The sequence below is a fragment of a genome, unplaced genomic scaffold (genome assembly GCF_019419815.1).
Source record: "Pyrus x bretschneideri cultivar Hongxiangsu unplaced genomic scaffold, Pyrus_bretschneideri_v1 Contig21, whole genome shotgun sequence".
In the NCBI taxonomy this organism is placed as follows: domain Eukaryota; kingdom Viridiplantae; phylum Streptophyta; class Magnoliopsida; order Rosales; family Rosaceae; genus Pyrus; species Pyrus x bretschneideri.
In genome coordinates, this window is record NW_025999513.1 from 3,938,662 (window position 1) to 3,954,384 (window position 15,723).

The 15,723-nt window shown below is 39.2% G+C and overlaps 3 protein-coding genes across 5 annotated transcripts; 2 read left to right on the forward strand and 1 right to left on the reverse strand.

Moving 5' to 3' along the window:
* Positions 1–825: 825 nt before the first annotated feature.
* LOC103930811 (glucose-1-phosphate adenylyltransferase large subunit 3, chloroplastic/amyloplastic) lies at positions 826–8,026 on the forward strand. Its single transcript, XM_009340190.3, has 15 exons — positions 826–1,144; positions 1,777–1,890; positions 2,252–2,425; positions 2,532–2,624; positions 5,842–5,925; positions 6,017–6,072; positions 6,166–6,259; positions 6,350–6,462; positions 6,575–6,647; positions 6,789–6,869; positions 6,988–7,074; positions 7,155–7,259; positions 7,355–7,461; positions 7,553–7,613; positions 7,719–8,026. The coding sequence occupies exons 1-15, from the start codon at positions 917–919 to the stop codon at positions 7,818–7,820; spliced, it is 1,572 nt and encodes a 523-aa protein (XP_009338465.1). The 5' UTR covers positions 826–916; the 3' UTR covers positions 7,821–8,026.
* Positions 7,163–11,162, reverse strand: LOC103930812 (DEAD-box ATP-dependent RNA helicase 58, chloroplastic). 3 transcript variants are annotated; one of them, XM_048584543.1, is made up of 10 exons: positions 10,673–11,162; positions 10,476–10,589; positions 10,219–10,341; positions 9,990–10,094; positions 9,713–9,868; positions 9,566–9,634; positions 9,294–9,383; positions 8,868–9,008; positions 8,486–8,627; positions 7,163–7,296 (listed from the first exon to the last, which is right to left on the reverse strand). In XM_048584543.1, exons 1-10 carry the CDS (start codon positions 11,024–11,026, stop codon positions 7,286–7,288), a joined length of 1,305 nt encoding a protein of 434 aa, XP_048440500.1. In that variant the 5' UTR covers positions 11,027–11,162; the 3' UTR covers positions 7,163–7,285. The 3 variants fall into 3 exon arrangements, with proteins under 3 accessions (XP_048440500.1, XP_009338466.1, XP_009338468.1); XM_009340191.3 differs by lacking the exon at positions 7,163–7,296 and having other exon boundaries at positions 8,239–8,627; positions 10,673–11,161; XM_009340193.2 differs by lacking the exon at positions 7,163–7,296 and having other exon boundaries at positions 8,239–8,627; positions 10,476–10,585; positions 10,673–10,808.
* Positions 11,163–12,265: 1,103 nt separating this feature from the next.
* Positions 12,266–15,495, forward strand: LOC103930813 (E3 ubiquitin-protein ligase RHF1A). Its single transcript, XM_009340195.3, has 8 exons — positions 12,266–12,624; positions 13,349–13,395; positions 13,540–13,602; positions 13,688–13,796; positions 13,881–14,167; positions 14,437–14,544; positions 14,624–14,979; positions 15,153–15,495. Exons 1-7 carry the CDS (start codon positions 12,481–12,483, stop codon positions 14,961–14,963), a joined length of 1,098 nt encoding a protein of 365 aa, XP_009338470.1. The 5' UTR covers positions 12,266–12,480; the 3' UTR covers positions 14,964–14,979; positions 15,153–15,495.
* Positions 15,496–15,723: the final 228 nt, after the last annotated feature.

Sequence of the window (15,723 nt, forward strand, 5' to 3'; positions counted from 1 at the left end):
CCTGCAGATTGGGTTACTTGTAACGAGGGGCTTTTGACGTTCTTACATGATGCTACATAGTTTGTGCAGAAACATTCAACTTTTGTGAATGAGTTGAATTTGATGCCAAAGAAAAAAAAGAAACTTTTTAGGTTATGGAGAACAACTTACACGGAATAGGTTTACTGTCAAGTAGCATTTCGATTTAATCATACATTACCATGTGAAGAAAAATTTATATATGACATTACACTTTTCGACAAAAAACACAACATAACAGTAAATTTATTTCATGTAAGTTTTCCTCTTAGTCTATGACCCTTGTACATATCCTCCAAAAACTCCTTCCAAACCATACCTTCTAGATTTTTTTTCTTCTTCCAATAGTACTTTTTGTAGTTATAGGCTCAAGAGATGTTTAAAGAACAATGCAAAATAAAAAAAAATTCAACGGTGTGATTGGAATTAAAAAGATTTAACAATTTTCGAAATCAAATTTAATGGGTAAAACATCTGCATCGTTGAATGATACATATTATTAAAACCAAACTCAAGTAACCCTTTTTTTATTGTTAGATTGAATTTAATTAAGACTTCTCCTAGAGATAGCGATTTAACACTCTCAATTTTGTTTCTAGCACTCCAACTATAACGTATACAAGTACATATACTGAAATCATTGTGTTGGTTAATAGTTACAACTTGTCAACATGAACAATCGAGGGCTGCCCAGCATATTCTTTGATTCATAAATTCCAAGAAATCACGAGGGACTAATCTGTAATTACAAGCTTTTCATGGTGGTAAAAATACAAACACAATATGTAACTGGTGGACGCTATTGAGTCTGGATAACGTGTCCCAATCCTCCAATAGCTATCAAGTAAGCTCTATTGCTTCCTTCCCCTCCCTGGAATTAACATCCGAGGGAAGAAAAATGGCAGTGTCGGCGGATCATTGCCTGATTTCGCTCTCTGCCGCCAGCCAATGGCGCAGTGCGGCAGGAGTGCCGGGGAGGAACAAGAGGCTTGTGAAGTTTTGTAGTGGAGAGATGATGGGGAAGAAGCTAAACCTGCCTCAGCTTCAAGTTGAAGCTAATAAGAATGGTAGGGTTGGGCAGCATGTTTGCATGTCTGTTGCTGCTGATATAGCGGGGGAGGCCAAAGTGAGCTCTCGAACTCACCACATAAAAAAGCATTACTTACTGACTAATTAGCTAATTGCAATCATGAATTTCATTTCATGCATGATTGTTGTATTTGCATGAGATTGCTTCTCTCCATAAAATCATCGTGTCTAAAGCCTACTTGGCTTTAGATTGCCTGGCATTGTTCAAGTTCACGTGTACAACGAAGAGTCAAACGTTTTTTCTTCGCTGGCGATTTTAACACTCATTTTCTCCAAGCATCTTTGCAGGCCTCCAAGTTTCTATGAGTGCAGAAAATCTTATAAAACGTTCGGTTAAAAGTAGAGATGGCTAAAAATGAAGTGCCAAAAGTGCCCTTTATTTTATTTTTTTAGTGAAAACGAAAACAATAATACTAATCAGATCACATTTTCACACGAATATTTTTTTTTCTATGCATATTTTTGTTTATTTCTGTCATTTGAATCATATTAAAGAAAAAGAGAATCAAGAGATAGTTTTTAATAGAAGTGTGAAAGAAATAGTACAAAAATTATTTTCCTTATTTAGGGGTTTGACAAGAAGCCCATGGTATGGTAATGCTTGCCCAATTAACATTTGCATATATGCATATGTGGAATTGATATATGATGTTTGGGTGCATATCACAGTTGAGGGACATAGATATTGAGAAGAGGGATCCACGAACAGTCGTTGCAATCATACTGGGAGGTGGAGCCGGGACTCGGCTTTTCCCACTCACCAAGAGGCGTGCCAAACCTGCTGTACGTCTTTCTTCCTTGTTACAAAACTTGAAGCTTTACTCCATCCGACTATGAAACATGCGTCCGTTCTTTAAACAACATATAATTAATGCGTTGTTGATAATGGTTGATGTTATTGTTGTGACAAAATGTATATATTCATACATTATCAGTACATTTTAGATAATATTGATGCAAATCAATGCAAATAGCGGACGTAATGCACTCTGCTCTAGTTTGTGCTCATATGTTTAACGTGTTGCTGTTAGTGTAATAGTGTGTGATATTATTTCTGGAAAAAAAAAAAAAAAACGAAATGCTTACTGAACCAATCATAAATTGTTGAGGAATGCTCCCTCTTGTTCTACATTTTCCAATTTAGGTTCCAATAGGGGGAGCATACAGGCTGATTGATGTCCCAATGAGTAACTGCATCAACAGTGGAATCAACAAAGTTTATATCCTCACTCAGTTCAACTCAGCATCACTCAACAGGCACATTTCAAGAGCTTACAACTTTGGCAGCGGCACCTCCTTCGGCGACGGATATGTAGAGGTACGTATTTAGATTAACATAATTAATCCCCCACTTAACTAATCAGCATCAAGTAATTTCGACAAAATGTTACACACCCTAATATCGCTCTTTCGCTCTATGCCAGGTTCTAGCAGCTACTCAAACTCCGGGCGAGGCAGGGCAGAGGTGGTTCCAGGGTACTGCAGATGCTGTCCGTCAATTCCATTGGCTTTTCGAGGTACTCAAAAACGACAATTTGATAAACAGAAAAAAAATTCAGATTGTCTTCTTTGTTTCTTGAGCTTCAAGAAAAAGCTAATACATATCAAATACAGAAATATCTATGCAAGCTATGGAGAAGTACATTTGAACAGCCTAGAATGTGTGTAAGGCTTTCCTTTAGTCACAATTTGTCAAGCGAAATTTCGGTGATTCACTACGTCAGGGAAGCCTCGAGTCTCCAAACATAGTCCTCTGTGTCGGTTAGAAACAGATCCACCTTTTCCCTTCACACCCTTTAAGTAGTTACCGCTGTAGAACTGGATGCCTGAAGCATCTGTCCATAGCTCCAACACTCTTCCCAATTTCTTTTCGTGCAAGAAAGCAGCCCTTTTCAGTTTTCTGTCACCCTTGAAACTATCAAGCACATAGTTGATATCATAACCGTTCAGTAGTTTCTTGATCCTGCTTCTGATGGTGTGAGGTGAGGTGAAAATCATAAGGTATTCCATTCACCGGCATGACTTTACCAGTAGGTATAAACTGGCTATCCACTGGTGTGACATGGAACCCGAATATCTGCACATAGTGGTGTAAAATGTTGCTATTGTTGTAACCACCTAGGTTCCAGAAGGCATGGTGGGCTAGATTCACTGGAGTAGGCTTGTTTAGAGCTGTGGCTTTCCTTGTTACGATCATTTGGTTGTTTCGAACGAGTTTGTACATCACAGTGACAAGGAGATCGAAATCCTTCTTCGCCATCAAAGCTGTGATGGAGAATTGGATGCTAGGGTTAGCGCTACGGTTCATATCTTTTCGCTTTCCAAATAACACGACTGAATCCTCTTGGACCAACATGAACCATGTCGTTGCCGTCATTCAGAACTAGCTAATAACGGGTTCCATTCATCGTAAATGCAGCGCCATGTATCCTGTTAGCAACCCGTCCAACAATTGCACCGAAGGGAGAGGAAATGTTCATGTAATCCTTGACCGAATTGAACCCTAGGACAATGTCAGGCAGCTTTCCATTTTTGTCAGGGATTGAAAGTGATACTATAGATGCACCCCGGTTTGTACGATTCACAGAGAAATTTCCTTTCCTAAGTTATAAAACCCCAACCTTCACCTTGGCCAGAGAACCGTTGACGAACCCAAAAGCTAGTAGGAGGAAACTATGCTGCATGGAGATCTTGGTCATTTTTCTTCAGAAAATGGAAACAGTTAGGATTAAGATCTTTCGATCGTCCCTGAGGGAACATCCGGAGAGCTATTGCATTATATTAAAGAGCAAGAGCCATTAAGGACTAAGCATTTAAATCAAGAATTAAAAGAGTATAAGTTTCTGTCTGTCCTCTACTAATTTGAAGTAATTAGTGTGAACACGAAAGTTCCTTGAAACAAGAAACAAGAATAACGTGTACAAAAATAATATTTTTTGTGTTTAATGATTTTGGGTTACGATCTCTCTCAAATTTGGTCCTCTGATTCTATCTCCGTAAGATGTAGATTTGTTGATCCAAGGGCCGTCGAGGCTTGATCTTGGATGAACAGTTGTAAGTTTCTTCAAGGGCCTTCGTGGCTTTGATCTTGAAGGTTGATGGAAGTTTCTTCAAGGGCCTTCAGGGCTTGATCTTGAATGTTGATGGATGAGCGGATCTTCAAGGGCTTTTGGGCTTGATCTTGAAGAACGGTTGGTTTTCTTCAAGGGCTTTTGGGCTTGATCTTGAAGAATAGATGTGTGGATTTGTTTGTTGATCCAAGGGCCGTCGGGGCTTAATCTTGGATGAACTGTTGTATGTGTGGATTTGTTGAGGTTGTTGATCCAAAGGGTCGTTGGGGCTTGATCTTAGGATGAACGGATGAACACTTTCTTCAAGGGCCGTCGGGCTTGATCTTGAAGAATGGGTGTATGGGTTTGTGGATGAGTTGTTGATCCAAAGGGCCGTCGGGGCTTGATCTAAGGATGAACAGTTGATGAATGATGAACACTTTCTTCAAGGGCCGTCGGGGCTTGATCTTGAATAATGGTTGTGTGGATTTCTTCAAGGGCTTTTGGGCTTGATCTTGAAGGTTGATGGATGAACGGATCTTCAAGGGCTTTTGGGCTTAATCTTGAAGAACGATTGGATGTTGAGGTCGTTGATCCAAAGGGCCGTTGGGGCTTGAGCTTAGGATGAACAGATGATGAATGGATCTTCAAGGGGCGTTGGGCTTGATCTTGAAGAATGAATGATGAATGATGAACGCTTTCTTCAAGGGCCGTTGGGGCTTGATCTTGAATAATGGTGGAAGTTCTTCAAGGGCCGTCGGGGCTTGATCTTGAAGGAGGATTTGACGAAGAATGAAGAGTGCTTTCTCCATTCTTCGGGATTCTTGGGAATTTGGGGGTTGGATGCTTGAGAGCTTTAGAGTTTCAAAGCTTCAAGGATTTTGGATGTGTGGGGAGTATTCTCTTCCATTTTGAGAGTAGAGAAATGTATTTGTGAATTGGTTGATGCTTGATACCTTGATGGAGAAGCCTATTTATAGGCTTTGAGAATGAATCACCACCACAAAATATTTTTTTCCTTTGCAAGCACCATTGCCTAATTTTCCCACTTAATGCAATATTGAAATTGAAGTGGTGTAACTTATGGCCTAATTTCCCACTTAATACCATTTTAAACTTGAAGTGGTGTAACTTATGGTCTAATTTCCCACTTAACACCATTTTAAACTTGAAGTGGTGTAACTTATGGCCTAATTTCCCACTTAACACCATTTTAAACTTGAAGTGGTGTAACTTATGGCCTAATTTCCCACTTAATACCATTTTAAACTTGAAGTGGTGTAACTTATGGTCTAATTTCCCACTTAACACCATTTTAAACTTGAAGTGTACTTGCCTTGTCATTGCCCAAAATAAGAAGAAAAACTTGTTTAATCCTTCAAGGGTATTTCTCCCTATTTTGTTGAGTCACACGCCACGTGTATAATTTGTACAACACGTGGCGTATGCCATGTATGCCTTGACACGTCAAAACTTTAATGCATTGGTGAACATTTGTTTTACTGAAATTTCGATGTCTACAATTAGGTCTGGAGTTCCTTTAAAAATTTACGGAGCATCTATACTTCTCTTTGTTTCTCCCTTTCCTTTTTACTCTCTTTTTCATTATCTCGTAAATAATTCGAGGCAGATGGCCTAAAATCTGGAGGCATTATAATCTGTATCAAGGCTTTTCATGCTGCAGGATGCAAGAAGCAAGTACATTGAGGATGTGCTGATTCTATCCGGAGATCATTTGTATCGAATGGACTACTTGGACTATGTTCAAGTAAGGCAAAACATTTAGTTTTTCTTCAATTGAAAACATTCAAAAAGTCAATTCTCAAATACATCAAAACTTACCTCTCAATTCACCGCAGAATCATAGGCAGAGTGGCGCCGATATTACCATTTCTTGTTTGCCAATGGATGATAGGTACGCTTGCGCAACACATCTCTTTTCAACTCTGATTTCAGTTACAACTATTGCTCATCAACCTTATTGGACTTTCCTCTCTTTCGCTGATAGCCGAGCCTCAGACTTTGGTCTGATGAAGATAGACAAGAAAGGAAGGGTCCTATCATTCAGCGAAAAGCCTAAAGGAGATGACCTGAAGGCAATGGTAATACTCATGCTTAAGCTACAATAATTTGATGTGGCATTGGAATATGAATACCTGTATGCTGAATTTGGTACAAACATCAATCTGCAGGCAGTAGATACAACCGTTTTAGGACTTTCGGTGGAGGAAGCTCTAAAGAAACCATACATTGCATCCATGGGAGTGTATGTCTTCAAGAAGGAGATACTTCTGAATCTCTTAAGGTGCTAATCATATATGACTTATGATTTATAAATAAAATTGCACATTTACGCGCACAAACACGCACCCTATGTTAAAGAAATTTGAGAAAACTACACTAACTGTTCGAGTCAGATGGCGTTTTCCGACAGCGAATGACTTTGGATCAGAGATAATCCCTGCCTCGGCCAAAGAATTCTTCATAAAGGTCGGTATCAAATCTCTCTCTGAGAATTTTATATGTGAATTTGAACTCACTAACCTATGGTTTTCACTTTGTATTTTGGCTCTGCCTCGGAGAGTTCACTCAGCATTCCATGACGTTTCTTTGTGTAAAACCGCTGCGCAGGCTCATCTCTTCAATGATTACTGGGAAGACATTGGAACCATCCGATCCTTCTTCGAGGCCAACCTTGCCCTCACCGAGCATGTAAGTACAAAGCTAATCCTCTGAATGGTGTGTTGTTTCCATTGTAGCAGTCTAGCGGAAGAAGCTTCTACTTTCACAGATAGAATCTAACGCACGTTTATTTTTCTATACCTTTCAGCCAAATAAATTTAGTTTCTATGATGCAGCAAAGCCGATGTATACTTCAAGGAGAAACTTACCTCCATCGAAGATTGACAACAGCAAGGTTGGCAGCTCTGTCTTTCATTTGCACTTGAATCTCCCTGAAACCCCTACAAATATAAAACATGCCTCCTCCTTGTGCAGATAGTTGACTCCATCGTATCACATGGAAGTTTCTTAACTGACAGCTTCATAGAGCACAGCGTTGTCGGTATCAGATCACAAATAAACTCCAATGTTCACCTGAAGGTTTGTCTCATAAATTCCGAAGAATATTAATCTAAACCTGTTAATGCAACAACACAAAAGAGTAATTCAAACGGAGGTTGTGAAAACGCACGCAGGACACAGTAATGCTCGGCGCTGATTACTACGAAACCGATTCTGAGAGAGTGTCACTGTTAGCAGAAGGAAGAGTTCCCGTGGGAATTGGAGAGAATACAAAAATCAAGTACAAGCTGCTTAAACCTCCCTGTCTTTTATGAGTTTTACAGTGTTCAACAAAATTATTTGCTTATCATGGCTCTTCATGTCATGTGCAGAGACTGCATCATCGACAAAAACGCAAGGATTGGGAAGAACGTTGTTATTGCAAACTCGGAGGTACGACATGCCCACTGTTATTAGTTACCCCTAACAGTTAACGACTGTCAATCACACACATGCGTTAGTCTAATTTGCTCTCATTGTTTATGCATGAAATTGCAGGGCGTACAGGAAGCTGACAGATCGTCAGAAGGGTTCTACATCCGCTCGGGTATAACCATCATATTGAAAAATTCAACCATCGTCGATGGACTCGTGATCTGAAACATCCATCCGTCCTTCTAGTTTATGGGTATACCAGGAAGGAACTAAAAGAGAAAATGCAATAGGAATCAACATATATACTCATGTCAATAGAGCAAGACAGTCATGATCCGGATGTGTATAAACCTTGTTATTTTGTAAACATTAAGCAGCTATAAGCAACTCTGCCATTTCTTTCTTCCTAAAATAACACAATCAAGTACCAACTCCCGTGCACCCTAATTCTGTTAATCCACTTTCGAGAACGAGTTATGATTCATTTCAAATGTATGCGTGTAGTGTGTACAGAAAATGACATATGCAATTATCCATATTGTTGTTTGAGAGGACAATCTTGTCCATCAAACGTTAAGACAGTGTACTACTTATGGTCCAAAGACTTATATATTCCTGAAACCCGAAGATAAGGAAAAAGGACTGAACGAGCATCTGCAAATGCAGTTATGCTATGAAGCATTTGTGATTGCTTTTTGGTTTTCCTTCCGCAAGGAAAGTGATACATAATCTACTCCTTGGAGCTACAGACTAAGACTTACACTGGTTCTATACAATTAACTCTTCACAGTTAAACATCAATTCATTTTCATATTTTTGTAAAACAAACCGCTCCTCTGACATTATAATGTTGGTAACGGAGCATTTCTTGTCTGAAAACGGTTTCCTACCTGTTCTTCCAGCTCGATGAAGATAATCAACAGCAGTTCTTGGCAGATCAAAGTTGTATATATGAGTAGTGTCTGGCAGGTCAACCCCTCTGGCTGCTATATCTGTTGACACAAGAAGATAGCTTCCTCCTTGTCTGACTTCCTAAATTAAGTAAATAGATACATCAGAAGATTTCCACTCGAAATGATTGCATACAAAAGACCAAGAGTAAATTGTCGCAAAATGGAAATTTTGGATGCTTTCCAGAGGTAAGTCAGAAATTGAAAACAGAAACTGCATTTCTGTTCAGCATTCCGTTAGAACTAATATTACTTTCGAGGAATTGAAGTTATTGAACATGATTTACTGATTCAGACCAGAAGGGAAAAGCACATAACTTACCGATAGAGAAGCTGCTCGTGAATTGAAATTCATGTCTTCTTCCAAAAGGAGGATGTCTGAATATCCCTCGTATGAAGCCTTCAGGAAATCAATTAATACTGTTGTTGATGGAGCATTTCCAGCCTTCTTTGACTTCTCAGACTGACCATATAGACAAGAACTATATATTACTAGAATGGATAGCCCATCTATATAATTCGAAAAATGAACTCATATTATATCAACAATTACAGATTATAAGTTTTAATTTTAAGTACATCTCTAGCACTCGGTCGGTCACATATGAACCATGCCTAAACGACATCTTCATTAGAGGTTTACTTTCTGGGTAAACTGTTGATACAATTATGAACTATGTATGCTACTAAAGTTATGATTACTTCACCATGAAAAATAAAATTACAAAGAAGGATATGCAATGCAAACCTGCTCGCCGACAAAAATAATAGCAGACTGTGGCGCGTCTGACTGTAATAAGGACAGCAAGGTCCCATTCCTTCTGTTTTTACGGCATATCTGTCAAGTATGAACAGAATTAGCATCTTCGAAATTAGAACATTAAGAACATAGATGTCTCTTATGCAATGTCATGAAGACAATTGTTGAAAAAAAGTATCAAAGCAGATGTATAGATGATTTAATGACAGGTAAACCAGAAAGCAGGATGGAATGGGTTGCATATTTAAGAAATTTCTTACCACAAATCTATGCTGTAAACATGATGGCATAGGCTGAACTGGATTGACATGGACATGAATTGCATCACTCTGTAAAATACGCACATAATGTTATGCAACATGAAATCTGTATAATATTGACACGAAACTAGAACTATATCAACAAACCTTGGTCCATTTCTGCTGTATACAGTCATGTAAAAATCGTCTGTGCTGAGGGATGGAAGCACTGGCAAAAACAGTCTGTCGGGTATTGATTGAAGTGTAGGATGTCAACAGCTTCCGAAGAGAAGCGACTTGTTTGGAACTGAACATGAAGTCAACCTAAACAAACAGCGAATATAAGGCATTGTACATTCAATAGCATTTTCAGACAACCTTGGTTAGCCTTTTGGACAATACATTACTCTACTCATATAACAACTCATCTAGCACACAAAACTACCTCATCAATTACAAGCACTCGCATCGATTCAAGCTTAATCATCTGCTTCTCAAGCATTTGGCACAAACTCCCAATCGTTGCCACCACAATAGTAGGGGGCTCCGCCTGAAACAACATTTAAGCACCGAATAAAGCACATTACTAAAATACAATATTTCTTCGTAACATAATACAACTGCAGAAAACCTAAATCATTGCAAACATGTAAAACGAAACTAAAATGCAGCACCTTTAACCAACTCTTGTGCCTGGTCAACATTCCCCCATCTAAAAGAGCCATAACAGTACACGATTTCTGCTCCACTTCGCCTTCCTTAGGCTTCGCGGCCAACATCCTAGCAACCTTCGTAACCTTGCTTATAAAACACACGTAAATTCATCTTCTTAAACTCACTTAAACAAAATAATCATACATTACACCATACTAAGTGCAAATTACAGCCATTTTTTAATCAGTACCAGAGAACTTAACACCAGAAGACTTACTTGCATCCCAAGTTCCCTAGTGGGAACCACAACGAGAGCTTGAACAGCCGATCTCCGAGTGTTCACAGCAGAAAATATCAAAAGCAGGTACGTCAGCGTCTTCCCAGAACCTGTCTAATTACCAGAAGTCACATAACAAGATTCAAACTTGGATTCAAAAACACACCTATGACACCAAAGGGTCTACGAATTTTGACCTGCGCGTGAAGTATGCAGTCGCGGCCGGAAAACAGAGTCGGCAGAGCCTGCCGCTGTACGGGCGTCGGAACGACGAACCCCAAGTCCTCCATTCTTTTGAGCACGTGGTCGGGCACGTGGGGTTGGCAAATGCGGCGGAGTGTGAGGGGTTCTTGTTCGGAGTTGGCGTCGGTGGCAATAAGGGGAGTGTTGATAATGGCCTGTAATGGCCGACAATTGGATACGACGTCGTTGGAGGAGAAGAGCCTGGGGTTAGGGTTTAGGGATTCAAAGTGGAAATGGGCATGGCGAGGCTTTTTAGTTTGAAGCGGGAGTGGAAGATGGAGCAGCTGAGCAGCTGAGAGTGTAGCCATCGACGGAGACTCAGTGAGTCACTGACTCGGTTCGGTCTCTCTCTTTGCGGCCGGCCGATTATAGAGGGAAAATAACGCCTATAAGCACCAAATTGCAACGGCGTCGTATCCTCTGTTTGGATGGTGTGCGGTTGGAGTTGTAGGACGGTCAATACAATGGCGAGCCATTGCCCTCCAAACAAATGGACCTTTGCGTCAGGCCCTCACACTTATTGTATTTCTTTCATAGTCCTTTCAACTTTCAAATTTTCATTCTATCACTGACAAATTAGCATATATATCATTCAAGTCATCTAGATTAGTTATTTGAGCAAATGTTAGTTTCAAATTTAGAAGGGACTAACAAGTCATCCAAATTAGCTTTATAGAGTCTTTCAAAAGCTAATTATTTTAGGAAAACTGTATTTCTAAGTTAAAGTCATGAAATTTCGTTTTATGTTAGGTGAGATGACACTTGATTATTGGTCTCACTGGTAAATCTTTTATATGAAAGCTGAAGTATGTTAGCAATTGTCTTTACTTGCCCACACTACTTTTGGTCTAGTTACTTGTTCAAATTGAAATACAAAATTTGATAAAATAAATCGAAGCATTCTTTTGAGACCGATATTCAAGTGCCATTGACGATGGTGTAAACACTTTGAAATTCAAGTAGTTCATGTTCTTGATAAGTGTTTTTTAAAGAATCAGTTGACATATACCTTAAAAAAAAAACCTTATACAAGCAAGAAATACTTTTAAAAAATTTACACTATGTTTGGATGAAGAAATTTAAGATTACTAAAGAATTTAAAAATGACGAAAATTGAAATGACGAGATTTTATTTTCTAGAATTTGTAAATTTTCTTGTTTGGTTAACCTAAAATAACAATGGAATTGAATACGGAATTTGTTATTTTTAAACTCTCAATCATAGAAATTGAGAAATGACACCTATTTACATGGAATTTGAACTTGGGATTTGGTGGTCCCAAATTCCAAGTTTTTTTTCCACGCGGAAATTCTAAATTTCTATGTTTATGAATCCAAATAAGAGAATTGGTGTCTGTCAATTTCTAAATTTCTCTGTCTTTCATTGGTAAGAAAATTGCAAAAATAGTGGTTTTGTTAGCAAACTTTCCCTTGCACAACAATAAACCAAAACAAAAGGAGCAAATGATAAATAGAGAGATTGATTATATATTATTGAAATCAAGTATTTGGTTGATTGATTCCATCAAACCAAAGCGTGTGAATCGGTGTTTAGCTTTGCCGCTGCGTTTTCTGATCCTTTTTCATTTTTCTCCTCCCTAAAATTCTTTACTTTGACCCTCTACTCTTTCCTTCCCCACCAACACTTTTTCTAGGGTTCCCTTTCTTCTTCCTCCTCACACCAGTCCCCCCATCTCCTCCATTAAAATCACTCTCCCTCAGTCCCTCTGCACCTCTCTGTCTCCCTCCGCATTGCTCAAAAATGGCGTCTTTCGCTCCCTCTTCTTCTCTTAATCCAAAACCCATCTCAGCTCCCCCGTCTTCCTCCACGGATCTTCTCGACGACTCGTACGAAGACTGCTGCAGCATCTGCCTCGAGCCGTTCAACTGCGACGACCCGGGCACCGTATGACTCTTCAAAACCTGAAAAGCTTTTGAATTTTTGTACAACTCAGTGTTTTGTGCATACCCAACTGACCGTATTTACTGGGTCAGTCTCGTAATGCTGATTGTGATTGCTAATGTAAATGGTCGAAATCGGTTTTGACAGTCTGATTTCGAGTTCTTATGTTTTTGCAGTTTCTCTTGTTTTGGTAGCCGAAATGGACTGTGATCTACGGTCAATTCTGATAATTGGTTTCTTTAGCTAGTTTTCGGGGTTCTTTCAGTGTCTGGGAAACTTGGTTGATGGAAAAACAATGTAATCTTGTGTTTGATTAATGTATATTGTTATCATAAAGCATGATGATTCATTGGAGTATATCCTTTATTAATACAATCTTTCGGTTTCCTTGGTCGGATTTGATGGAAATGAACGGGTGGGAATGCGCAAAGATTTAGAATGCAAGTGTTTTTGAGAACCAAGTTGGACTTCCATCTTTTTCTCTGTATGTTTTTGAAATATAAGAGAAGTTTCTGCGATAAGAGGATCTGCAGTGATGGTTGTGATCATGCTAAAGTTATTTCGCAAAAACTAGATATCTTGTATTTGCTGTTGTACCAGATCTCTATAGCACATAATGGATAGTAAACAGCCCTTGTTGTGAAGTATGTGCTGTCTGCGAGTATTGCACTCATAGATTCAGACGTTTATCTGAGTGTTTAACCCTGAAAATTTATCCTTGTTTCAGATAACCAGCTGCAAACACGAATATCATCTTCACTGTATATTAGAATGGTAACCCCACTTTATATATAGGTTATGTCTTTTATATGGCCAAATGATACATTACTTCCATCCTCCACGGTCTACAAAGAAGTATTAATCTTGATATTCTTAATTGTAATTTATTGTTTCTTATTAATCTTGATATTCTTTTAGGTCACAAAGAAGTAAAGAATGCCCAATTTGTTGGCAGTCATTTTCCCTGAAGGATCCTGCTTTGTATGTAACTTTCTCTAGTTCATGCATGTGCTACTTCTTGATTGCTTTCCGTTATGTTTCAATTAATTTTTTATTTTCTGTGTAGCCAAGAGCTTCTAGCTGCTATACAAAATGAGAAGAACTCAAGGTCAAGAAAAACATCTTCCATGGCACCCCAAACATATCATTCGTATGAGGATTTTGATGCTGAGCACGTGAGTTTTTATAATAAATTTTGTATACTTAATTTTTCTTGCTGGTAACGGGTCTTTCATTGACAACAAACTTGAACTTTTCAGGAATCTTTCTCAGATGACTCCGATTTGGATGAGCGCATCATGCAGCATCTTGCTGCTGCTTCTGGCAGAGCTCATTATGCTCGCAGAAGGGAAAGACAGAGATCACCTGGGCTAGGTCCTTCCCGTGTTTTTGTTTTTTCCAATCATGAAAGTGTGCCTGGTTTCCAGCAAACATACCCAACTTCTCCAGAAGATTCGCCAACTTCTCAAAGGCCATCTATTATTCAATCTCCATTGTCTTTTATTTGCAGCACTGCTGCCAATAGTGATATCCGTTGCATGCCGAGGTTTGCACCTAAGGCCAAAAGTTATTCCCTAATGTGGACGCACGTAAATCTTATTTTATTCTAATACATACACAAGAAGCGGATATATGTTACTGCCTTGTGCTGATCACCTGGAATGTAGTTTGCAATATAGTATGAAGTGCATAGATAGAAGGTGTTATCTCATGGCACATGAATATGATTTAAGCTTGTTTCGTCATCTTTGTTGTCTATAGTATTCATCTCTTCTTTTTATCTTCTGGTGGCTTACTATTTCTTGGTCATTCCAGAGTTATTTATGGCCGGCCATCACCAGATGGTCCACACAGACCAAGCCCATCCGAGACTATCAATTTCCCTGATTCTATCAAATCCAAGTTGTCTGCTGCCTCAGCCAGGTAGAAATGCTACTGCTATACTTCACTTTGAAGTTGATGTTGACTTCTTTCTTATACACATGTTTGAAAATTGTGAAAGATACAAAGAGTCAATCTCAAGAAGCACTCGAGGCTTTAGGGAAAAGCTACTTGCTCGTAACAACTCAGTCAAGGAGATGACCAAAGGGGTTCAACGTGAGATGAGTGCAGGAATTGCTGGTGTTGCAAGAATGTTTGAGCGCCTCGACCTTACTCCAAAGAGACCTGGAGCCCCTTCTCCTGTTTCTGGCCATAGCGGAGGAGAAACTTCAAACTTTTCCTTCAAGGGAAAAGGTGTGCTAGAGAATGTTATTGTTCATTCTTGTAGTAACAGTGGGAGAGTTGCTGATGAAAGTTCAGACGCACCTTCACGTCAAAGCTGCTACAGCAGGCCGAGTTGAAGTCTCTTCTGCACAGGTTCTATAAATTGACTTTTTGTAACATTTTCTATTGATTAATTGCTGCTAATAATATTGAAAGATGAAACTACGTTTCAAAATATAGAAGCAAAAATCATTTCATTCGTCCAGCTTTATTTCCCCTTGTTTAATGTGTAAAGCAACACCTAACAAAAACCTGCTTTGCTACAGAGCGGACACTGATGCCGTATGGAGTTTGGATTTGGCTCATCTCCGAATCGTTTGTGTTTTACCTCTCAAGCATAAGGAATGTGTTTTACCTTTCAAGCATTAGGCACCTCAGCAAGTGACGTTATGTGAAGAGCCACACGCTGCTGGTTCGTTTTGCGTCCTGCTCATTGCCTATTTATGTAGTGTCATGATGAGTTATTTGTCCTCCCCCTTCACATTTTCCCTTCCTTTGTAGCTTAGTAATTAGTATTAAGTGGATTCTGGGGGAATTCCTACTACCTAACAGTTGTCTCAACTGTTTAAACTTACTTAATATACATGTCCTGCGTTTGTTTTTCCGTTAGTCCTGAAGCTACCAATATAATTTAGTTAAGTGATTTGGATAGCACAACAGAGCACTGCCCAACACCCACGCAACTCCCATCATACGAAATGAGTTTAACGATCGATTATGAAACCCTTGTCAAGGAGGATGAACCGAAAGAGCTATACAGCAAATGTGGGCGCAACGAACCAACGAAAACTTACCTGGAGGATAAACTAGTAATGCATGAAAAAAACAGCAATTGGA

Excerpts from the sequence above, each read along its gene's own strand:
- LOC103930811 (XM_009340190.3), top strand. The coding sequence starts at position 917 with ATGGCAGTGTCGGCGGATCATTGCCTGATTTCGCTCTCTGCCGCCAGC. Across the intron at positions 1,145-1,776 it reads ATATAGCGGGGGAGGCCAAA|TTGAGGGACATAGATATTGA; the intron begins GTGAGCTCTCGA and ends TGCATATCACAG. Across the intron at positions 7,260-7,354 it reads ACTCCAATGTTCACCTGAAG|GACACAGTAATGCTCGGCGC; the intron begins GTTTGTCTCATA and ends AAACGCACGCAG.
- LOC103930813 (XM_009340195.3), top strand. The coding sequence starts at position 12,481 with ATGGCGTCTTTCGCTCCCTCTTCTTCTCTTAATCCAAAACCCATCTCA. Across the intron at positions 13,396-13,539 it reads CTTCACTGTATATTAGAATG|GTCACAAAGAAGTAAAGAAT; the intron begins GTAACCCCACTT and ends ATATTCTTTTAG. Across the intron at positions 13,603-13,687 it reads TCCCTGAAGGATCCTGCTTT|CCAAGAGCTTCTAGCTGCTA; the intron begins GTATGTAACTTT and ends TTTTCTGTGTAG.
- LOC103930812 (XM_009340191.3), bottom strand. The coding sequence starts at position 11,026 with ATGGCTACACTCTCAGCTGCTCAGCTGCTCCATCTTCCACTCCCGCTT. Across the intron at positions 10,095-10,218 it reads GGCACAAGAGTTGGTTAAAG|GCGGAGCCCCCTACTATTGT; the intron begins GTGCTGCATTTT and ends ATGTTGTTTCAG. Across the intron at positions 8,628-8,867 it reads CACGAGCAGCTTCTCTATCG|GAAGTCAGACAAGGAGGAAG; the intron begins GTAAGTTATGTG and ends TACTTAATTTAG.